Consider the following 22,652-nt stretch of genomic DNA (forward strand, 5'->3'; position numbering starts at 1 on the left):
AGCCTGAATGCAACTTCAGAAAAAATTACTTCATCAGAGTTAGTCTGGTGGAGGTATTTCCAGCAGCAGCAAAGAAAATTGCAATTAATAGTGAAATCCATCCAGCCCAGAGGATGGCATTCATCTTCTTGTGTGCAGTCTTGGCTCTTTGCTTACTCGTTCAGGATTTTCTCATCTGGCCAGATTTTGGTAGCTTGTCTGGTGCGGTCTGTTTTGCTCACTGTCCATCCTTGCCCCTGAAGCTGACTTCCAGCAAGGCACTTCCATCCCAATGAGGGCCTTCTGTAGGACCTAGTGTTGGAGTGGTAATTCTGCCCAAATGTCCTCTCGTGCTGTCTGTTATGAAGGCCAGCTCTTCCTGAGCTCAACTCAAGAGCTCAGTTAGTGCTCTTTATACCTGGATTCCTTCTGAAGGAGCCTTCTCAGAATAGTGCTTTCAAATCTTATCTTTGCCTATGAATGTTGAAGGTCCCTTGCTCTAGCTGGATCATACCTCTTCCGTATTGGCTGCAGAGTATCCATCTTCTTTGGCAGTTGCAGTCCACATTGAGCAGCTTTGTTCCCAGGTTATAAACACCAACCACTTAGTCAGTTTGCCCCTTTCACTATGACTGGAGTGTTTATTTCTGTTTCAGCGATGCTTTACAGTCTTGCTGGAGAAGCTTTTGATCCACTGGCTTTCCAGTTGAATTTTCCAAGAGCTAGTTTATGTGTTTGGGGTGTGTGTACTATGCAGTATTTCATGTTGGTAGCTTGGGTTTCTCCTTCCATGCGTGTGTTCCTTTGAAGTGCTTATTTTCTTTTAACATCAAACTAACAGCAGACCTGTGGCACTCTAATCTTTTCAGATCATGTTAACGGAAAGAATGCTTCTCACTGGCAGCTGCAAGTTCCCCTTAGACAGCAGTCTCTGCCTGGTCTGAAAGCATCGCTCTGTCAGCGAGCAGAGTAACTGCATGGTAGTGATGGATGTATTTTGCAACGCTGTGTTCTAGGGGTTTTTGAATGTGTATGTCTGGAGGTACCTGGTGAAGGAGGAAGTGTTGAGGTGTTATTTGGGGAGGGTCTGCCTGAAATCTTCCCTGTGCCCTAGAGATCAAGTTATCAAGATGTGCAGTAAAACAAAGCAGCAGTGCTCCTTTTGGGTATTGCAGATGGATTCACAGGGGAATGTTGTCCTAGTGTAGATATTTTTATCATGGAATGCGAAATGCAGTAGCCCCAGTACCACCCTGCAGCCAGTGTGCCCTGCATTCCTAAACCACACTCACCACTGTGGTGTCTGATCAACTGTGCCTGGCTGGGCTGAAGTAAAGCTCAGAGTTACTTGGCTACATGGTTTTACAGCAAATGTGGCTTTATGAGAAGCAAGCTGGTCTCCAGGCTTCTGAAATGGAAAGCTCTCATTTAAACTTCTGCAACTGTAAGTAACACAGTGATGCTGTTTTGTTCAGACCTTTAAAACCTGAGCAGTTGGTTGGTTGGAATGGTACTCGTTGAATGGGGAGGACAGTAAGCAGGACACTGGCTTCCTCAACTTCTTGCCTCGTCAGTGACTTTCTGATCCCTTCAGAAGGAAGCTGTCCTGTGATTAAGGCCTTGGATAGGACTCTGGAGACTTACACACTTAGTTCTCATTTCTGCTACTTGCCATCCTCTGTGACCTTAAGTTGTTTAATGTCTCAGTTTCTCATCTGTACCAAAAACACCTCAACTAACAAATAAAAAAACCAAACAACCAAACAAAAAAACAACCCCAAAACCCAACAAACCAAAATAAAATCCCAAACCCTTGTGCTTTCTTACATTTTTATGTATACTGCATGTTGCTGCTCATTACATGTATATAATTGCACAAACACCATTTTCACCTGGGTTTCTAGATGCTATTGCAATCAAATTAATGATCAAACTGCATTTTGTAAATATGCCTTGCACAGTGTGGTTTGAACATTATAATTCAATAGATTAAGGTAATCTATTTTCCCAGTCAGAGTGGCATTGTATCTTTGGCTGGAAATCAGAAAAGAAGAGAAATGATGGGTATTTGAGTATAGTAACTAACTGTTGACTCATTCATACTGTAGTAACTCTTCACATACAACCGAATGGAGATTTTTGAATAGTTGTTTCAAACAGCCTATGATCTCTTGGTCAATCTGACAGGCTCAGGGTGACTCTAAGAGATTTCTATGTGTTTATGCACAGGTTTGGATAAGAATCCTGTGCAGGTTAAGAACTGCAGAGTTCTAGAGACATGGATGTATGCATTAGAACAAGTACAAATGAGGGAATACCAGCTCACTTGGGAATATAGTTTTCAGGTAATGGTCTGCCCAGTATTTGATCCTTGCATCCTTAGCAGTGTTAGAGAATACTAAAGGCTCCGGCTTTGGGTTTGTATATTTTCCTGGACTACAGCTAGCAAAGCCCTTCTCATCTTTATGCCAAAACATTCCTTGGCCAGTGGGGTCATTCCACTGGCTCAAATACTTTTTTGTTACAACCCCCCTCAGACAGCGTTATGTCCTGTCAGGGCCTGGCTGAATCCCAGGGAGATCAGTGAGATGTAGCTACCTACCTTCTGTGCTGCACCCTCAGGAAGTGCTGGAATGGGGATGGTACCGGAGAATCCTGCCCGAACGAAACTAGGTAAAGGGTCGGATGAATGAGCCAGTCGTCTGTCTAAAGCAAAGAACTTATTGGATGTAGATTTGGCAAGAGGGGACTCTGTGCTGGCTGACCCCTAGGAAAGGATAGGGATGCAGGGAAATGAGCCATGGGAAGGATTCTGTATAGTTAGGAGCTGCTGTCAGGTTCCTTTAAGTTTCTTTCAATTAAAAGATTTTGAACTGAAACATGTGGACTGATGTGCTGCCAGCAGTGGAAAATGGTTGTGGACATGGATCCTGAAACTTAGAACTATGGTTATTTGTGAACCTGTGAGTAAATAGGGTAGAGGTTTATATTGGGGCACATTCTGTGTGTTTGTGTGGTTGAGTGTGTCTGTCTAGCTCTTGGTCTGTGTTTCTCACTCTTTTTCTCTTTGCGCCTTACGCAGGCCCTGCCATGAATTTTCTCTGACCCCTTGGGGCCATTCCTACATGAAGCTTTGATGTGTGTGCCCAGAGCTTGATTGACAAGGAAGTTTTGGTGGCGGCAGCAAGAGAAAAGGGCAGGGCTTTGAACTAAAGGGCTTTGAGCTCTGAGATGCTGTGCTTACTTATCTCCTTCAGAATGTTAATTATTTACCAAGATAATTGGTCAGGAGGGGAAAAAAAGAGAGGGGAGGTTATTAAAAAATTCCAACACTGACACACTACAAAACCCTCATTTTCCAACTTGCAGCTGGCATGAAAAGGATGTTGTGTGTAAAAGGCTTGAGTGTATGTGTGTGTGTGTGTGTGGGGAGCTTTTTAAGGCACCCATTTCCTAAATAGAGGGATCCCTTCAGACAAATGCAGTGGAAACATCAAAGCTCTTGCAAGAGTTTTCTCTGGGGTTTCTAAACCGTGTCTGGTACTTTTTAATTAAAAAAGTTTATGGCGAGCCGTCTCTGTGGCTGGAGCAGCACCCCCGGCCCTGCCGGCTGAGGAGGGAAATGGTAAAAGACCTAATAAATAATGATTTCTGCTAAGATGGCAGTTCAAGGATGCGGAGGTGCCTGACTGCTGTAGCAGGAGCTGAGACTTGGAGTAGTCTCCTGCTTCAGTTTAACATGATGTAGGCTATGCTTTATGTGGAAGTCTACAGCCTTTGGTTAATGTCAGAGTTGTAATACCATGTACTCATTTGAAGGTTGTAGTCAGGAAGAGAGGTGACAATGTTTCATTTTGCCTCTGGTTAACACAGTTTTTTGGTCTAAGTATTAGGTATCAATCCACAGATGAATGCACAGAACCTTTGAGTTCTGGTAATAGCTGCGCTGGATCGGGTCCAAGGACCCTTATTCCAGTATCCTGACTGTGCTGATGTCTCTGGCAACAGAGGCTCAAGAAAACTCAAGAGCAGGCAGCCTGCCCTGCACAATTCCTACGTATGCATTAATGATATGAAGAGGGGCAGTTGCTTGCTTTTATCTATTTCTTTATTTTTTGGATCAAGGTGAGAAATACAGTGTTATTGTTTTTGTGTGTGTTGAACATAATTCAAATTTTGTACTGAATTATTCAGTATATATTTATGCAGAGGTAATTGAGTAAAGCTACTGAGCCATGATGTAAGGGACTGAGTGTGGAAAGCAATGAACGTGCAGTCCTGCAGTTATCTGGGTCACTCGATGAGCTCAGTGGATGAAAAAAATGTTTGAATATGGCAGAGTTATTCTGACAAGTAGGAACTTGGAATTCAGGCTGGATTTATAGAAGGGTAGACTGTAGCCTGGGAAGCTGTGAAAACTAGACAAATTACAATTAGAGACAGGGTGTAAATGTAATCGTATCATCTAGAGTAGGTTTCTGAGGGCATAGCTTGATTTTCCTTCTCTTACTATCAGTCACTCAGGTCTTGAAAGATTCTTAATCATATTCACGTTGTCTGCTCAGCAGTGGAGAATGTGGGTGAAATATAATGGCCTGAGATATGGGGACAGAGGAGGACAAATGGCAGGTCATCAGTCCCATGAGCACATGCTGCACACCTGTGTGTAGAAGAATAGATCATATCTTATGATCTCTCCCTGAACACCTTGTGCTCTACACACGTTGAGCCTTTTCCAAATTATAGATGGCTCAGTGCCCTCAGCTTGAACTCTGAATTTGTCTGTAGCTGTCTAACCTGTCTCTAACGTTCACAGTGACCTGTGAAAGCATGTACAGTCAGTGATCTCTTCCCTTTTTGCTGCAGGCTAAACTCTTTCCAACTGCTGTCATTCATTTTGGATCTGAAGAGTGCAGGGGTGAGTAAATTTCCTCTCTTGTTCATCTGTATAGCTCCTGTAGTAGATCCAGGAGAATTACATCCTTATGTGTAGAGTTCTTCTGATAAAAGATAATGCAGTCCTTGCGAGTGCTGGTAAATGTTCCTGTTCGGAATGGCTTAAGCTCTCTGAACTAGCTTGGTCAGTTAGCTTTATTGTACATGTAAACACAGCACCTTTCCTATGAGATTTGTTAGGCTGTGGAGTGGACATTGTCTGCTATGGAGACAAGAATGATAGAAGTCTGTAGAAGGAAATTCTGCTGTTCAAAATGTTAACTAGACAGATGACACTGAAAGACTTTTACAGACTTCCTGTTGTAGTGGACTGGCTGTAGATGGGCGAATAGATCTGAATATTTGATTCTTTGATACCTCTGTGTTATGCTTAGAATCTTTTTCTCCCAGATTAAAGCTCTGGCTCCACAGAAAAGTTTGAGATGCAGTGAGCACTGAAAGAAAATGTCAAAATTTTGAGCTCTGAATGAGGAAATGGGAACCTCAATTTGTGAAAGAAACTGTTATAGTTTACAAGTGTCCTTTGTCAGCTGGGGGAAAGTGATGGAGATTTACTGTAGTATACAGCAGGTATTTTCTGAGCTGAGACCTATGTGATTGTGTGGTGATTGAAGTGTCTCTGTCACCAAACAAGTGTTTGGGTTTCATTTTTAAACAGACTGTTACCTGAAGTCAGACATGCTGAGCTCTGCTGTTTCCCCTTCTGCAGCTGATGTATTAGTAGCCAGGTATGTTGTGACTGAATAGAGTTGTAAATGGGTATTTTTGGAATGGGAAGCATGAAATGAGCCCATCTTAATACAAAGAAGTGTGCTCTGAAGATACTAGGACTTCATTTTCTCCTGAAACAGTCATACTGGCATACTTGACTTCATGGCCTTGTGAGTCCGTCTTTGCAAAGTAGGATTTCAGTGACTACATCAAGTAAATCCTTTTATGATGAAAAAGAACCTTTTCTGTCTGACTTCAAAAGTTTAAAGGTGGAGGTGGTACAAGGAGCTATTACAAAAAGATTAAGCTTAATTCTATTTGCTTGTTTTTTTTCCTCAGATGTTTGTCCAACTCATTAGTTTCTTCTGCTTCATCATCTTTACAATCAACAGTTCCATCCCTGTCTGAACCAGAAGTGGGAAGAGACAAAAAGACCAATGAGCAGCCAGAGCCAGCAAGCGCGCGTGAAGCTCCACCGGTGCTGAGGAGGGCCCCTGGGAAAATACCCAAATGGCTGAAGCTGCCAGGTATCATGAAATCAGAGGAGAGTTCTTCTCATTCTTCCTTTGCTGTTACAATCTGGTTTAGTACTTCTCTCTTTTTTTTTTGAGTTGGTCTTTCTGTTTTCAATCTTCCCTGCACAACAGTAGTGGTTTTGCATAGTTAAGGTTGCAGCCAAATTTCCATTAAGAATTTTTATAACAGAAGACTGCAACGTTGACTTTAGTCCCAGAACCAGTAACTTATATGTGGTTTTTATATGGCAATTTATACAAAATATGAAAGATTCCCCAATTAAACAATGGGCGGTATTCACTTTCTGGTGCAGTGGCAAAGGAGGTGGAAGGAAGACAGTCAATCCTGTTAATGTCAATAAAACTAGGAAGAACTATATGGAATTCCCTGGCTAGTAGTGCCAAATGTTAACTTCCTGAATAAGAATTTTAGAGTTTGATTCTGGAAGATACTGTGGGGCCATCAACTCCAGGAAGCACAGTGTGAGGTGTGAAATGGTTGCTGGAAGGCTGCAGACAGTAGGTTGGTGTCTTTCCCTGCTGTGGCTTGTCTGCTTTAGACTGGGATACTGATGCAGATCATGTGGGAAACCGTATCCTTACCATTTCCTACTTTCGGTATACTTGAAGCATTCCACTTAAGAGTAGAACTTTCTTTCCTGAGTAAAGATTATCTGGATAAAGTACAAAATAACATCTCACCTGTGCAGGTTACCTATCAGTATCTGGTATGAAAGGTTAGTAACATGCTTCAACGTGCATGTTAATAACATGTAGAATGAAGTTCCCTGATTTGAACGTTATGATGCATTCACCATTCCATCTCCTGTAGAAGCACTCCTACGTACTATCCAACTCTTGCCCAAGTACAGCAGTGTATAGAACCCTTAACAACCAGATAGCATCACAGACTGGTTTGAGTTGGAAGGGACCTTAAAGCTCATCCGATTCCAACCCTCTGCCACAGGCAGGGACACCTTCCACTAGAGCAGGTTGCTCCAAGTCCCATCCAACCTGGCCTGATCATGTTATTGAGAAACAATACAGTGCAAATTACCCAGTTAAGTGTTCTAATACTCTTATGTTTGTTCTGTAGGTGGAAAGAGATGAAACATTCTGGGCTGCTGGATCAGTGTCAGCTCTGCCCCTTCCCTGAGGAAATTACTGAGAATGTGTAAGAAATTGTTGGTGACCCTGGAGAGGTCTACTCTGTATGAACATTAGTAATAAATAGAAAATTGCTATTTCAGGTGGCAGTTGCACCACTTGGAGGAGTGGAAGGCCTGTTTGTAGTCTTCGTTGCCACAGAAGCAAGGTTAAAGGTTTAAGTCTTCTTTTGCATGCAAATAATATGAATAGAGAATTAACAGGGAAATAATTCCTATATACTTTCTGTGAAGGACTTTGTTTCTATGCGTATTTTTAAATCTTCCCAGTTCTACCTTCAGAGATAACTCGAGTCAAGCTGCCTGAACTCTAGCAGCAAGATACAATCCCATTCGGTTTTACCTATAGTTAAGTGCTGTCTAGAATAAGACCTCTCTGCTTCTTGCTGGTTGGTGTTAGTGCTGCTGATAATTCTGGGTATAGATGGCTGGAAAGTGAGCAAAGAGGAAGTACTTGGGTGACTTCCAACAGTTCAGATAGGCTTTTCGTGTGAACCTCTTCTTCTGCTGCACTCCTGTTGTTTTCAGTTGCCAGAATCTTGTTGACAAAGAACACAGGTATCTGTTAATGGAATAAAAAGTGACGGGGAAAAAAACATCCAGTAAAAGGGTCTCTTCATGTGACACTCCATCTGTGGACTTCCATGGTCTGAGTGTTTCTCAGCAGAGTTTCTGTTCTCTGCAGTGCTATTCAGGTACAGCGGGAATCACTAGTCCAGATCTTTGCCGCCTGCAGATGTTGTGTGGCGCTTAATACTGTTGGTTAGAATTGCACTTACACTGGAGGTGAACTGTGTAGTGCCACAGTAGCCAGGGTGCTGTATTTTATTTGAAGTCATCTCCATGGATCAATGATTCATACTGGGAGGCTGGGATTCCATGTTACGGTAATATGTTTTCCATTTTCCCTGCCATAGACAATTGTTCCCTGAACTGTGTGTGCATCTGCACAATTTGTAAATGTAATAAAGCATAGTGGCCATAGGAGGCCTTTCTGTCGGTCTCTTTGATAATATGTTTCTTCCCCCAGTACTTGGTTCCTCTGTCAGTTCACAGGAACCTGCTCCGTTTTCAATGGGCCTGTCATGCCTCATTCCCTTCCTCCCCCCTTTTTTTTCCCAACAAAGCAAACTGGAGCTTTGTACCATCTGAATGAACTTCAAAGTGGCTAGAAAGGGCACCCAGGGTTCCTGGCACTTGTCATTGTCTCCCAGCTTGGCCAACATTTCCCTTCAGGTCTAATTACTTCCAAATGCTCCCAGATGCTTTGAAGAAACTCAGAGGGAGGGGGAGGCATGAAAGAAAGGTGGAAGATGAAGAAGGAGGCTCAAAGGGGAGGGAGCAAAATGCTTTAGCAAAAAATGTTGATTGATGTCTTCTATGACACCCAAACATAAACAGGGAATGCGTCCGGCCGCTGGCAGCAGGGAATGCAAGAGCACCGTGTACAGCTGCTACTCTGAATCCTTCCTGTGGAAAGGAAGACCTTCTGGTGCTCGACAGGCTATAAAAGACATACTGCAGCAGACCAGAAATACTGAAATAGTGCTTAAGGTTTATTACTTTAGTGAATTAAGTGTGGGCTGAGCCTACACTTAGGACTGTCCAGGTGTTATGTCAGGCTGAAGATAGACTGTAGCTAGAGCTGCTTTGCTGAATTTATGCAGGATATATCAGGGGGCAGCTAACAGCCATAGCTAAAGATAGGTGGAGATACTTGTGTTGGTGGTTTAGATTGATGGGGTTAGAATAAACAGAAGTCTGGTTGGTAGGAAGTTGTATTGTGCTTTCTGATGAACTAGGCTTATTTTTGAAGAGCAAAGACATCAGGTAGTACATCAGGTAGCTGCTGATTTGATGTTGCTATTCTGATCCCACCAGTTTTGACAGAGGGAGCACCATAACTATCACCTGTAATATCACCTGTAAGTACCTGATATGGGGGGACAGAGGAAAAGTTTAGGGACACAAGCATCAATATCATTATTACTGAGTCAGTTTCATAGGTGAAGTACAGGGGTGAGGATTAGGAGACTTCGTATCGCTAACCACGTGCAATACCTCAGTCAGTTCTGCCCATGCTTGTCCCTGTGTAACTCAGCCATGCATCAAATGGAATTTAATCTGTTTCTCTTTCAGGAGGATGAAAAATTGGTACCTTCAACAGATAGACCAGAAGTCTTACTTTCCTCTTTTCCTAGAGTTAGTTTTATCTGCTGCTTTTAAAATACTGCTTTACTATTAACATTACCATCAGCAATCCTCCTCAGTCAAGAATGCTATACATGGACTAGGTATGTAATTCAAGCCTATTTAGGGCTGCAGCTTTTAGAGACCTCCATGTTAGCAGGAGTCAGAACAGGGGGAAAGATTCGAGATCTGGAAGAGGCAAGAAGGTACGAGTTAATTCTATATGGGGGACAAGATGCCCAGATATTTAAAACTCCAGGCTTTTCACCAAGGTAGCTGCTATAAGGATTCCTACCCTGCCACAGAACAATACATGCAGATACCTGAGGTGCTGGATTTGCTTCAGTATCACTTCACCGTAGCTGAACTAATCCCTGGCGTTTTGGGGCATTCAGAGGTAGCACTACTTGCATTTTTTGCTATTGCTTTTTTTTTTTCACCATATGGTTGTGGGGCTGAAGGCTGAACTAGGTCAGTTCCTTCGTTGGTTTCATTGTACAGCTGCACAAACAGTTGTCTTGGCAAATAAGCTGCAGCGCTGAGGGATGGAGCACTGCTGAAGCTGGTACTGTCATCAGAAAGAACACGCAAGTATATTAAATCGTGGGTTTAGTTGAAGTCTCCCAGTGTCTAATGTCCTGAGCAATAACCTTGATAGCTCTTGGCTGAAAGAGTCCAGTGACCTACAGAGCCTCTCCTGGCTCCAGCTGTCAGTGCATGAAGTGCTGGGTGTTGCTAATCGCAGAGCAAGCTGCCAGCACTGTGCACCCTTCAGGCACACTGGTGTCAGCTGCCTTTCCTGCAGCCGGCTGCGGATTTCCCAACAAAGGCAGTTCAGTTCCATGGGTCCTGCCTCCATGTGTAAGGTTTCTTATTTCCCAGCTCCCCCCCGCTGCCCGCGGGGCCAGGCTGGCCCATGATGTGGGATTCTCACACATGCTGTTTGTTATTCTGTCCTTCTTCCTTTCGTCCTACAAAGATTTGGAGAAGAGGGTGGGTGAGGGGGAAACTTTGCAAGTCTTTGAAGCAATTTGACTTTCGATGATTAATTGCAGCAAAGAAGCCTACACGAGGGAGGGGGACTCAGTTTTAATTTATTGATGTTTCTTTGTGAGAACAAATTTATAGCAGAGAGGAAGCAGCTTGAGGAGAATATCAAATGGTTAAAAGGTTCCAAGCGTTCTTTGATGTCACAGCCCTGCAGAAATGCTGGAAAGTAGTGAGGGACAGACACTGTTTATTTATAAAATGAAGATCAGTTACCTGCTTTTGGCAAGAGCCTGGGCCTGAGCTCCTGTTAATGACCTATTCATTAGACAGGCTTGGAGCTGGACCTAAAGTTTCTGCCACAGCTGCCTGCTGAGGCCATGAGAGCCTGGTTTGGTAGACATTTCCAGCCATTAAGTTTTTCCATGCATCTCTCTGAAGCAGCACCTGTATCTCACAGCTGAGAAAGCAACAGCATCTTCTTGTGCTGTGCAGAGCAGGCTCCTGCTAAAGGCTCAAGATGGAAGCCAGTGCCTCAGACCAAACTCAACCGTGCGGCAGCCTCCTTTCAAACCCAGCATCTGACGGCACAGTTGCCTAGGGCTTTGTTGGTAAAGAAGAGAGGAAACAGAAGCGAAATAGCAGGGAAAGAAAAAGTTGAGACTCTTCTTCCTAGAGCTGGACTCCAGAGATGAACCAGACATGCAGTCAGACCAAGATCTTCTGCTGGCAGGACAGATGCTTCAGGGACCTCTAGAAATCCAGAAGCTGTAAGGAGAGAGCAGCAAACCTGCCTGCAGCGCTGCTGGGTCCCCAGAACACCGCCCATAGCACAGTGCTGAGCTGCGTCCTTCTGCCGGTACGTACCAGCTGCGGCAGCACCTTCTCCACGTGCTCCACATCCACCTTCTCCAGGTCCTCGGCCTGCGCCTGCCGCGCAGCTCGCGCCGCCGCTTCTGCCGGAGGAAGGGAGAAAGGAGAGCGCCGAGGGCTCGGGGCGTGCGGGACTGGGACAGCTCCGCCGGAGCTCGGCGGGAGGGGGCTCCGCGACGCGAGCTGGTCACGGGCCCCCATCACGGTTCAGGCTGACCGTGGGCCCGGTACCAGCAGCTCACCTCGGACAAAGACGTTCAGCATCTCCGCCATCAGCAGCTGCGCGTCGCCGTTAACTGCGAAGACAAAGCAGAGCGTGGGGGCCCACCCACCACCGCCTGCCGCCGCCCCGGTACTGCCCGCAGCCACCCCGGTACCTCGCGTCCTCCCGTCCCGGAAGTGGAGGCGGAGCAGCCGGTCCACGGTCTCCTGCACGGAGAGGAGAGAGGGTAAGCGGGGTTGGGGGAAGGAAGCCCCCGGTACCGACAGCCCGCGCTTGCCACACCTTCCGGAACCCGCCAGCGTTCACCGCCCGCTCCATGGCCCCGGCGGCCCCGCCCCCGGAAGCGCCTCTCGCCTGCGGGCGGGGCTGGGCCACGGCCATGGAGGAGTTCCGCCGGGCCTACGCGCGCCTGTGCGCGGCGCCGCAGGAGCCCGTGCTGCGGCGGCTGCGGGAGCGCGGCGCGGCGCCGGGTCGCGGCCGCCTGGACTTGGCGGCCCAGAGCCTGTCGCTGGAGACGTGCGGCGCCCTGGGCCGGCTGCTGCCCGGCGCCGCGCCCTTCACCGAGGTGGCGCTGGGCGACTGCGGCCTCAGCGGGGAAGGTGGGGGGGGGGCCCGCCGGGGGGGTTCCCTGGGCCGGAGCCGGCCTCGGCCCGGCCGCGCAGCGAGCGGCTGTTGACGGCGGGGCCGGGGGTCCCTTCACGCTGGGCGAGGCGGAGCGGCGCCGGGGGGTGCCCGTCCCTGCGCCCAGCCGGGTCCTTGTGGCGGCGGCGGTGCCGCGGTGGGTCTGGAGCTGGCAGCGGGGCGCGGGGGAGGGAGCGGCTCGCGCTCGTACCGGACGGGCTCGGCTGGCGGCGGAGGGCCGTGAGGCGGGCGGGCTGCTCCCCCCATCCAGCTGCCATTGCTGGCTCTGATCGCTGGGTCGTTAAAGCTGGTAAGCGTTGGATGGGATCCTGCAGGAGCCGGAATGCGTCCCTGCTGGGACCAGCACGGGTTCGGTGGGCCAGCGAATGTCTTGTCTGAACGGTCCATCTGGACGTGGGCTCCGTTCAGAGCTGCGGTGGGGGGTGCGCAGCGGGACCGGCAGCTCTTCACTTGGTCATTTCTTTTTTTGAGAATACACAAAAAACCTGCCCTGGAAGTTCAGACTCGCACTTTCCTGCAGCAGTGGCCGTTCACCAGGCCCGTGTTGAATCAGAGCTGTGGCTCCTGAGCCGGCTGTTAGGAAGGATGGATGGTTCCCCTTCGGCTTAGGCGGAGGGTTGTGCCTCTGAAATAAATGTTGTATTTTTCTACTCAGGTGTAACGCTTCTGTTGCATGGTCTTTGCTCCAACACCACGGTCAAACTGTTGGATTTGAAGGTGAGTTTGTTCAAATAAAATTAAGATCAAAAGGTGGGGAAGGAAACAGGAGTATAAGCTTAATCAGAATTAGAAATAGACAGTCCTGGTGCAGGGTTGTTCTACAAGATACATATTTCCATAAAGTCCTTGTTCTCAAGTGACTCAGTCCTTGCCTTCTTAACGCAATGCCACAACTCTCCCAAGTTACTTTGTAGCTCATCTTTGTCTTTTTTTATTCAGTTTTAATAGGAAGTTACTGCTGTGTATCTCTTGTGGGTTGCTGCTTGATCAGATGAGGCATATGTAGGCTTTTCTTTGGGCTGCTGTATTAATCAGTGAGTTACTAGTTGTTTGACTTGTGCTTCTGCAGAGTTTATCCAATTTGTGCGTGTCTTTCAGCTGGCCTGGGCTTGGAACTTCAGATGTGATTATCACTCTCCTGTGAGACTGACTTTCTGTCTGTAGTCCTTTGGCACAGCTATTCCCTTGAATCCACAATCCTAGACTACATCATACCTTTCTTCTCCCCTGTGCTGGTGCCAGTTGAGCCCTTTTGAATGAAGTATGTTAAAATGTTTTGCTTATCTCAAACCAGCGTTTCCTGCCCCACTGGTCCTGTGTGATCCCAGCAGTGCGTGTGTCCTCCACTCCTCCCAGGGTCTTTCCTCTTCTGGAAAGCTGACTGATATGTGAGACAAATGTTACTCAGACCATCTTTGACAGACTGACATCCCCATTACAGCGTGTGTGTCTGGTGGTGTTTATGGGGTAGCTGGGTCATAGCCTGCTGATCACCTGGGGCTTCTGTTTCAGGGAAATAACCTGCGAAGCATGGGAGCCGAGGCTTTGGGAAAACTTCTTAGGCAGAACAAATCCATCAGGAGGTAAAAACCTGTGTCTACCTCTCTTTCAGTCCTGCTAGATGGCACACAGCATAAGAAAAGGGATGGGAGTGCGTTTGGTTGAGCTAGGAGGAATGTCAAGTGCAGTTTCTTATGGGGGATGGGACAGGTGAAGGAGTGAGAACTGGAGGAACCTTTCTGGAGGATGCAGGATCCTAGCAGCATCCTGCTTTCTGAAACTTGAGTCTGTGAGCAGAGATGGGTGTTTGAATGAGTAGCTTGTTTCTGGTATAATTCAAGCTCTTGCAACTCTCCTTTTATTTCATGAACTCCAATCCTGCCTGATTTTTCCTAGCCTAATTTTGGAGTGGAACAGCCTTGGCATGGGGGAGGAGGGCTTCTCGTCTTTCTGCCAGGGACTGGGAGCAAACAGCTTTCTCCAGCGGCTGGATCTGCGCAGTAACCAGATCAACCATCAAGGTGCTGGAGAACTGGCCATGGCACTGAAACAAAACACCAGCCTTCAGGAGCTGGGTAAGAGCGATGGTTCTGTGTTTGCCTTTGTATATACAAATGCACACACATATATTTTCAGGTTTGTTGCAGCCTGCCCTGATCTCTGCCAGCTGGTTAAGCGTCATTCCTAATCTGCATCAGTCTGGAGTGCTTTGCAGGCTTTGTGCAGGGAGTAGAGCTCATGGTGCCGTGGCCTTTGGAGAGTGGGAGCTGTAACTGGAATCTCTGGAACCAAATCTGGAGATGAAGAATTGTGTGCTTGGAGCAGAATAGTCCTTAGTGAAGGGGGGAGTGGGTGCCTTCCCATTTGTGGATGCTGATGGCACGGCTCATGTCAGACTCTGAGACTTACTTCACACTTGCTTTGCCCTAAGTAAGGAATTTTGCCAGAATTTCCTTCAGGAACTTGTGGCTATTAGTGCCAGTTCTTCCTCATCCACAGATTCTGGTTGTGAAAGGAAGGCTCATGAGATGAAAATGTGAGAGGCACATTTGTATCCCTCTTGAATTGTAACGGTTTCTTGTACTTCACTGCACTGAAGATTCATTATTGCCTTGCCTGCTTTGGCTGTCATTTTCCCTTCCTCTTGTTTGTCTTGAGAAGCAAGACAGTATTCACCTGTGTTTGTGCTGGGACCATCTGGGATTATTGGCCATGCTTGTAGATGTGTAAGGAGCATGGTTTCTCTTGAGGCCTGTGTTTTTCAGCAGATTTGTGTCTACTGGGCTGAAAATTTACTTTCTGTATAGATTTGCGTTGGAATAATATTGGGCTTCTGGGTGGCCGAGCTTTGCTGAACTGCCTGCACAGCAATAAGACCCTGAAGAGGTTGGAACTGGCTGGGAACAACGTTCCTAGTGATATCCTAAAAGCTGTGGGTAAGTATTACTTGTTGCACTGGAAAAAAATTAGTAAGTAAGTCCTTTCCCATTTCAACACTTGAGGGATATAGAGCAGTTGCTGCTAAAGAAGAGAGCTATCCTGACTCCCCTCCCTTTCTCAACAGCACTTACACAGTGCCCTACATCGCTTCCTCATGTCCTCTGGGGAGGGCTGGCCAAGATGGAGGTGTCACTTACCAGCAAGAGGAAAAAAAAGGAATTATGGTTGAATTGATGATTATTGTTGTGTGTGAACACGGGAGAACTTGAGACTCTCTTCACCTCTGAGTAGCCAAGTTTTGATGTAGCCAGCACAGGACATCCTTTGTCATCACTGGAGTTGAATGGCTTCCTGTGGCTGGGCTGTTAATTACCCCATATAGGTTGCTGTCTTTGATGCCACCCCAACCTGTGGGCCAGCATGAGAAGTGCTACTATCCTGGTGCTTCTCATAGCCAGGGGGGTCACTTGAGTGCTTCTCTGCCAGCAGTGCTTGCTATGCTGTTGCTTTGGAAACATGTGCATGATCTGCTCTCTCTGCATCAGAACAAGCCATGAATCACAACCAAGACCGTCAGACTATCCTGAGTGAGACACAGAACCGAGCATCCGTACTCAGCAAGGAGGTTTTGAGTCTGAAGGATGAGAAGACCAAGCAGGTCAGCAGTCTTACATGTTGGCAGTTCCAATGGGGCAGCTAGAATCCTATGCTTTCCCTTAGTGTCTTTATGAAACACTCAGTGACAGGATTATTGTGCATCTGAAGTTGCATGTGCATCTTTATGGGCAAGCACACAGCATGGTTTAGCAAATTGGGTCCTTTTTCTGAGCTAGGATACCCAGGGATCAGATCCAGGGCAGTATGGGTGTGGACACATACCCCATGCCCTTCTGAACATATTCATTCTGGATTTTGGAGGAGTTTTGATGTTCTTTTCACTCATACTTACGCTTTTGATGGTTCTTTTGCAACTGGTTTGATATTTTCCAAGTGGCAAAACCCTAGAAATATGAGTCACTTCCTTCTGACACCCAGTGGTGCAGAGTCCCTACACTTGGTGACCTCAGTCTGATGTGTTAATGAACCCATCAAACCTCCAGTTTGCTTGCTTTCAGTAGAGTGACTTGACCTGTCTTCAACTGTCACTAGGACGAGAAAGATGAGAAATGGAAATGAAACTGATGCAGTTCCATTTCCTCGCTGATGTTTGCCTTGTTCACAGTTCTTGGATTTGATGGACACTATAGATAAGCAGAGAGAAGAAATAGCCAGAAGTGACAGGTGAGTTGTATTTTTGAATGCTTTCTCCACTTTGATACCAGAATTGGGCCCTCTCCATTTCCTGGCAGAAATCACCAACCTTTTTTCTTTTCCTTTTCTTTGCCTTCCCCCCCACATGCAGGATGTCTGCAGCACGAGTCAGCCAGCTGCAGGAAGCATTGAATGAGCAGCACTCTATTATGAATTCACTGAAAGCCAAGTATGGAGTAGGAGAACCTTTGCCTTCCCACTGTTCTGTGCTGTCTGGGCCATCCTGGGCAGAGCTGCTAAGAAGGGGGATAATCTTTCAGAGCGGCTGGCTTACAGTGTCACTTAGTTCTGCAGGAGTATCCAGAAATTACCCAGACCATTGTGTTTGCCATGCTAGATATTTAGCCTGCTTTTAAGTAAAATTACAGTGCATTTGTGTAAGAGCAAGTGAATTACAGAGGGTAAAAAGAAGAAAAGGATTGTGTGGTTGGGATGGGGGCATGTTGCTTGCACAGTTTACAGCGTGGCAAGAGCCTGTACCTGTTTCCCTGGCATTTGGTAGTGTTCTCTGAGAACTGCTGCAGATAGAAAGGGAGCTGGCCAGCAAGATTGTGTGCTCAGTAACAATGAGGTGGAGCTGCCTGAAAGCAGTGTTACATTGTGTAGAGCTGTATCCACATGACAGTGGTTAGACTTCAGACTGATAAGCCTGGCTTGTTCAATTCCTCTTAGATAAAGGTAATTTCATTTTGCTTTGTGTCAGTGTGGACGTGTCCCTTGTACAGATTTAGCTAGCTAGATTTCATCTGCTGCCAAAGATGTGTTAACATCTTGTACCATGTGGTGTAGAGAGATCACTGGAAGTGTCTGCTGTAGAAAGGACTCTGGAAAGTGTTTCTCTGTGTAGACTGCAGATGACTGAAGCTGCGCTGGCTCTGTCTGAGCAGAAGGTGCACAACTTGGGAGAGCTACTGAATGCCATGAGGCAGGAACAAACCAGCATGGCTGAGTGCCACTTGAAGGAGCTCCAGCAGCAAAAACAGGTGAGCTGGATAAGTCCTAGTTTCATAGTTAGGCTTGAGAGCAGGGTTCCAGGTCACATGTGGTTTGTGTAGATTTGGGGGAGCGTGGATGGGGTAGGTGAGTGTGATGTTTTGACACTAGTGGGTTAACGACAGCTGCCGTGACAAAAATTGTCAAGTAAGTTAGAGAGGTGAGTGGTGGGTGCAGAGAGGAGCTGTAGTGTTCAGGGGGTAGGTTGGATTTGTCAGGTGTAGATCAGTGCAAGAACTATGGTGAGAACAGGTTCATAATGGACAGAGCCTTGGGTGGCATGTTTTAGTGGGAGGTGTCCCTGCCCATGGCAGGGGGGTTGGAACTGGATGATCTTAAGGTCCTTTCCAACCCTAACTGTTCTGATTCTATTCTATAATTAGGATTCTGTTTGCAGGAAGGTGCTGATCGGGAAGCGAAGCTTTTCCGTGACTTGTCTGCAGCCGGAGAGAAAAATCTGCTTCTAAGAAACCAGGTACGAGAGCAAGTACAAGGCCGAGGAGCAGGATTTGGACATTGTTCAGTTCTGCTGTGTATATATGCTTCTACTTGGATCCTTGTTTGTGTCTCTGCTGATTGTTCTGTACAGCCAAATTTCTCTGCTAACAGGAGAAGAAAATCCCTTGTGGTGGTAATTTCCTTTTAGGTGGATGAGTTGGAAAAGAAGTGCAAAATTCAACAGGATCAGCTATTCCAGGTGAAACAAGACTTGACCAACACAACAGCAGAGCTGAAGCTGCGGGCCATGCAGGCTGAGGGTAGGTGGAGGAGCAGGAAGAGCTCATGGACACCTATGGGTTGGGATTACTGCCCATGAGTTAATGGGTAAGGCAACTAAGGAGGAAGGGTGGAAGAGTTTGTGATAGAGTATAAATAATGCCAGAATTGTGATATGCCTGGTTTTGATCTGCAGAACGCCTGGAGACAGAGAAAAGAAGATTTAAACAAAGCCTTGAAGACGTGGAATCCCTTCGGGTGAAAGAGGTAAGAATGGGGTTTCTGCAGCATCCTGAGGTTAGTCTCACTTTGCTCCTGACATACAGGCGCCGCTGGAGGTCATTGTTTGCTGTCAGCTGCTCTTAAACAAGTTTAAAAATCGGTGGCCTCAGGCTTCCTTGGGAGTAACAGGCCATTTCTGCAAGCAAAGCCTGGCTGAAGAGATCACAGCACATTCTACCAGCGAGTAAGATTTTGTGGCTTGCAAGAGTATGGGCCAGAGTGGTATGTGATTCTACTAGAGCCTTGGAGACTGGGTCTTGTGTCAGTCTTGCACAGAGGTAGTTATGAATAAGCAGTTTCATCATGCTTGCTGAAATAAAGATGCCTTGAAGGGGGGTCAGCTTACTAGATCCTTCTCAGTTATGTTTCATGGGGATTCTGTCTGAGTGGACAGGACAAGAGGCTGTGACAGGTTCTCTTTGGAGTGTTACTGAGGTGTGAAATGTCTCAAAAATAAAATTATACTAACAGATTGAAGATTTTGAAGCCTTGCAAGAAAAGGCTCAGGACAGGAAGATTTCAGCCATGTTACAAGTGGAAAATGAATATTTGGCCTTTTGTACCTCTTGAAGATGAGAGTTCAGACTCCATCTTTCATCTTGGCCTGGAAGGGATCTCTGTCTAATATTCCCAGTTTCCAGAGGGCAGATTCTGTCTATATTGCACTGTCCTAGTGGAGCTCTGGAGATAAATTTTTCTTCCGTGGTAGTTGAGTCAATGAGAGGATACTCTTTCTCGTGCCAAATAGCCAGGCTGCTATGCTTGGAGATAGGAGTGGTTTTCTGGCACTTACTTAAATGGTTTCTTCTGCTTTACAGGTGAATCATTTGACACAGCACATGGAGGCCAGTGAACATTCCATGCAGGAGAGGATCCAGAAGCTGGAAGCCATCAGGATAGCTCTGGAGGAGGTGAGAATGGATATTCCAGGTGCAATGGAATGCTTATGTAGTGGTGGCAGGAGAAGGCTGCGAAGGGAGCTCTGTGGAGTCTTCTGTTGCTAACCTATGTAAAAATTGTCATGTGCTTTAGGGAGGAACAGAAAGTGGCAGTTTACCAGCTAAAATTTTACTTCGGTATTTTTACTGCTTTGGACTAAGGAAGGAGAAGGTTCTAAGGGGAAACCTTTAGATTCTGATAAAACAAAGATTCTGTTGAAGATTATTAGTTTCTTACCAGGATTTGACTTCTCAGGTTTCCCATCTAGATCCAAGTAGGGTAGCATATTTTTCCTTACCTGTTCCTCCAGCTAGATCCAGTGCTGCCCTCTCCTATTCCACTGTCTTCAGAAAGTTTCACCCATTACATAGCTTCATGTGACTGAAATTCTCATTGAATTTAGATGGCAATCGTGGGATGTGAAATTGTATGTGTAATCTGGATTTGTTTGTCTTGCCCCTGAGTGAGGGAGACGGCTGTGTTGTGTGTAGCCTGCAATGGGAAGCTGCTCGTGTTTTCTGGTGAGTGTTGCAGTGATGCAGCTTCTTTGTCTGTCATGTTTCTGTGCTAGGAGCTGAGCCAAACCAAAGCAGCTGCACTCACTGAGCGAGGCCAGGCAGAGGAGGAGTTAATAAAAGTCCGGAACTGGGCACGGTTGGAGGAGGTAAAGATAAGACCTGTCTGTGGGAGGGAGTGCATTTGGCTGCCTAGTCTGTGTTTTTGTCTTGGGGAACTGCTGAGTAACTCCCTGCCCTGGGTTTCACTGACCTGCGAATAGTGTGATTTCTGAGGAAGGAGTAATGAAAAATCTGCTTTGAATTGTCTGCAGAATGTAACCACTATCCCCACGTGCTCTGTGCTTTTCAGTAGTAACAGAATTGATGTGGATATTGTCATAGCAGATTTCATTTGACGTTTGAAGCTAACAGCCAGATGTCAATCCTTCTGTTTTACAGCAGCATTCATGGGCTGCTCCTGTTTCTCTGGACTCAGAGAAATTTCTGCAGGTGGCTACTGCCGCTGGATAGAAAAAGTCACTGTACAATTAAACTTTGTGAAAATGGCAATGAAGTCAACACCCCATGAAAGAGAACAAGGGATAAGGAAAATACACCAAAGCTATTAGAATATTTACTTGGTGTAACATCACAAAAGAAAAGGCTTTACTGTGTTTACAAACAAAAGCTGCTATGTGTGTCTGTGGTGGGGCACAGAACTTGCTTAGCTGCCTACAGAGGTTTCGAGCCATTTAGGATATGGAGGAAATGATGCTAAAGCATTAGTTGTGAACGCTGGCACTGGTGTTGGTGCTTTTGCCAAGGACATGCTGCTGTCTCTCAGGGGCGAGTTGGGTGTTGCAGCATTGCCATCAGAATGTTTTCCAGGGCAAGAGAAAGCAGCAGGTTCACTATGTTGGGAACAAAAAGGGGAGAATCCCTTTGCAGGAATGGAATGGGACTGATGTATTTTCATTTTGGTTGTGTCTTACAGCAGCAACGACTAGAACACCTGGAAGAGAAGCTGCGGCTGATGACTGAGTCACGGGATGAAGCTCAGAACTGCTGCCTTAAGCAAAAACAGATGGTTGCTGAGGCCCAAGCCAAAGCCAGTCAGTTGAGCCTGCATGCTGATGGGCTCAGAAGGCGGCTAGAAGAGCTTCAGCAGGTAATTTGGACTGGAGTAGAGAGATTCTCACCACAGGGGCACAGCATGTTGCCGAAGTTGTTCGGTTAGTAATGTATTTGTCTTTCTGTGTCAGGACCTGAACAGAAAGGAAGAAGAGAAAGTGACAGAGGTGAATAAAGTGAAAGTGGAATTACAGGAGCAGATTGGACACCTGCAGGCTGAACGCACAGCACAGGACGGGCTGAGAGAGAAGATTGCAGCCCTGGAGAGACAGCTGAAAGGTGATGAATCCTTTCATGCTTCTCAAGTGGTAATGCTGAATTACCCTACAGTGGGCCTAGAACTTAGCTACACTTACAGGTAGTGACAATGGTGCTTCCTGCCTGTGTACACAACCAGGAATTTTACCCTCCATCCTGACATATTTGCAGGGATTCTTGTCTTCATTTTATGGAGACCAAGACTCACATAACTACCGAAAGCAATGCATCAAGCAAAATATTTGGATTTCCTGCACAGTGAATTGTAACATCTTGTCTGTGCAAACCCTCTCACAGTGTCCCATGCAGCTTCTCTCATTTGCCTGTTGATCATCCTGTTTCCATTGCCTTTGGCTGTGGCTGTAATGTGTTATTCCTGTTATTTCTAGGGACACCCTAATTTTCTTTACTAATACTGCTGCTCTTTTGCAGCCCTATCAAGTAGTCACCGTGAGTCAATGCTGGACAAAGAAGGTGAAATCTCTGTGCTGCTGGAGAAGCTGAGAATGAAAGAGGCTGACATCTCCAGGATGAGGGAAGAAGAGGCCCAAAGAGCAAGTTTCTTGCAGAATGCTATCATGGCATATGTGCAGGGCTCCCCCTTGGGAACCCACAGTTCTAGGAAATGAGAGCATTGCTTAAAACATCCAGATACCTGCTGTCAGGAAGAAGGTGAGCAACTCAGGTACAGCCTCTTCTTTCTCAGTGAAACAGTTTTGGCAGAGGGGGGTGACACAAAGGCCTGCAAACAGAAAATTTCTCTTGCTCTTCAGAAATCTTGCTCCTGACCACATAAAGGAGAGGAGGAAACAACTGTCTGGGGCTGGGGTGGAGGCTCATGGGTCCGAGTTGTTGATGTGGAGCCCTTCCTCTGCACTGCTGCACCATTTGAAGTAGTTTGTGTCCTTTTGTACAGCACCAGTCTGTTGGCACACTCTGTGGTTACCAGGGGCTGTGTTCCCTGGGCAGTGATCCTTCTGAAGCATTTGTGTGGATGCCAGTGCTGTTTACAATGAAACCTGGTAAATGACAGGCAGCGAGCAGCATTTACAGTTCCCTGAAAGTGGAACTGTAAATGCTCATGGGGTCCCAAAGCTGCTGACGCACCAGTTCTTGCCCACATGCATAGTGGCTGGCAGGGTTCATGTTGGCCCTTTTACCCCACCCCTCATGGCTCTGGTGGTAGTGGAGCACAGAAGGTATTCACTGTACGCAACCAGCTGTGCAGAGGGGGGCTACTGTGCAGTGGCTGGCCATATCCTTACTGGGCAGCTGGGCTTTGGCCTGTCCTGGTGGGCCGGTCAGGGCCAGCATCTGTGCTTCCTTGCTGTGAGCTGGAGGC

The 22,652-nt window shown here is 46.6% G+C and overlaps 3 protein-coding genes across 9 annotated transcripts in view; 2 read left to right on the top strand and 1 right to left on the bottom strand.

Moving 5' to 3' along the window:
- Positions 1-8,340, top strand: part of ASPSCR1 (ASPSCR1 tether for SLC2A4, UBX domain containing) — a 38,527-nt gene extending 30,187 nt beyond the window's left edge. For 3 of the 4 annotated variants that reach the window (XM_061479934.1, XM_061479935.1, XM_061479936.1), the window contains exons 13-16: positions 4,846-4,897; positions 5,594-5,663; positions 5,986-6,173; positions 7,258-8,340. In XM_061479934.1, the coding sequence (XP_061335918.1) occupies positions 4,846-4,897; positions 5,594-5,663; positions 5,986-6,173; positions 7,258-7,271 (324 nt within the window). In that variant the 3' untranslated portion in view covers positions 7,272-8,340. Of the gene's footprint in view, positions 1-2,208; positions 2,311-4,845; positions 4,898-5,593; positions 5,664-5,985; positions 6,174-7,257 lie in introns of those variants that run through there. The other variant, XM_061479937.1, reaches the window with a different exon arrangement.
- Positions 8,341-10,591: 2,251 nt separating this feature from the next.
- Positions 10,592-11,996, bottom strand: CENPX (centromere protein X). Its single transcript, XM_061479919.1, has 5 exons — positions 11,883-11,996; positions 11,755-11,806; positions 11,620-11,673; positions 11,372-11,460; positions 10,592-11,272 (listed from the first exon to the last, which is right to left on the bottom strand). Exons 1-5 carry the CDS (start codon positions 11,979-11,981, stop codon positions 11,258-11,260), a joined length of 309 nt encoding a protein of 102 aa, XP_061335903.1. The 5' UTR covers positions 11,982-11,996; the 3' UTR covers positions 10,592-11,257.
- Positions 11,965-21,994, top strand: LRRC45 (leucine rich repeat containing 45). Of its 4 annotated transcripts, none has more exons than XM_061479915.1 (17): positions 11,965-12,199; positions 12,898-12,959; positions 13,755-13,825; positions 14,139-14,317; positions 15,050-15,178; positions 15,728-15,840; positions 16,405-16,463; positions 16,585-16,662; positions 17,341-17,476; positions 17,884-17,961; positions 18,133-18,244; positions 18,400-18,470; positions 19,304-19,396; positions 19,996-20,088; positions 20,916-21,089; positions 21,184-21,331; positions 21,743-21,994. In XM_061479915.1, the coding sequence occupies exons 1-17, from the start codon at positions 11,980-11,982 to the stop codon at positions 21,937-21,939; spliced, it is 2,013 nt and encodes a 670-aa protein (XP_061335899.1). In that variant the 5' UTR covers positions 11,965-11,979; the 3' UTR covers positions 21,940-21,994. The 4 variants fall into 4 exon arrangements, with proteins under 4 accessions (XP_061335899.1, XP_061335900.1, XP_061335902.1 ...); XM_061479916.1 differs by having other exon boundaries at positions 20,919-21,089; XM_061479918.1 differs by lacking the exon at positions 13,755-13,825 and having other exon boundaries at positions 12,185-12,199.
- Positions 21,995-22,652: the final 658 nt, after the last annotated feature.

This window comes from Pezoporus flaviventris, unplaced genomic scaffold (assembly GCF_033815535.1).
Source record: "Pezoporus flaviventris isolate CSIRO_AGI_PZ_B2104156 unplaced genomic scaffold, CSIRO_AGI_Pfla_v1 ptg000158l, whole genome shotgun sequence".
Lineage (NCBI taxonomy): Eukaryota > Metazoa > Chordata > Aves > Psittaciformes > Psittacidae > Pezoporus > Pezoporus flaviventris.

Excerpts from the sequence above, each read along its gene's own strand:
- LRRC45 (XM_061479915.1), top strand. The coding sequence starts at position 11,980 with ATGGAGGAGTTCCGCCGGGCCTACGCGCGCCTGTGCGCGGCGCCGCAG. Across the intron at positions 15,179-15,727 it reads TGATATCCTAAAAGCTGTGG|AACAAGCCATGAATCACAAC; the intron begins GTAAGTATTACT and ends TCTCTGCATCAG. Across the intron at positions 16,464-16,584 it reads GAAATAGCCAGAAGTGACAG|GATGTCTGCAGCACGAGTCA; the intron begins GTGAGTTGTATT and ends CCCCACATGCAG.
- CENPX (XM_061479919.1), bottom strand. The coding sequence starts at position 11,981 with ATGGCCGTGGCCCAGCCCCGCCCGCAGGCGAGAGGCGCTTCCGGGGGC. Across the intron at positions 11,674-11,754 it reads CCGGGACGGGAGGACGCGAG|TTAACGGCGACGCGCAGCTG; the intron begins GTACCGGGGTGG and ends TTGTCTTCGCAG. Across the intron at positions 11,461-11,619 it reads GCTGAACGTCTTTGTCCGAG|AAGCGGCGGCGCGAGCTGCG; the intron begins GTGAGCTGCTGG and ends TTCCTCCGGCAG.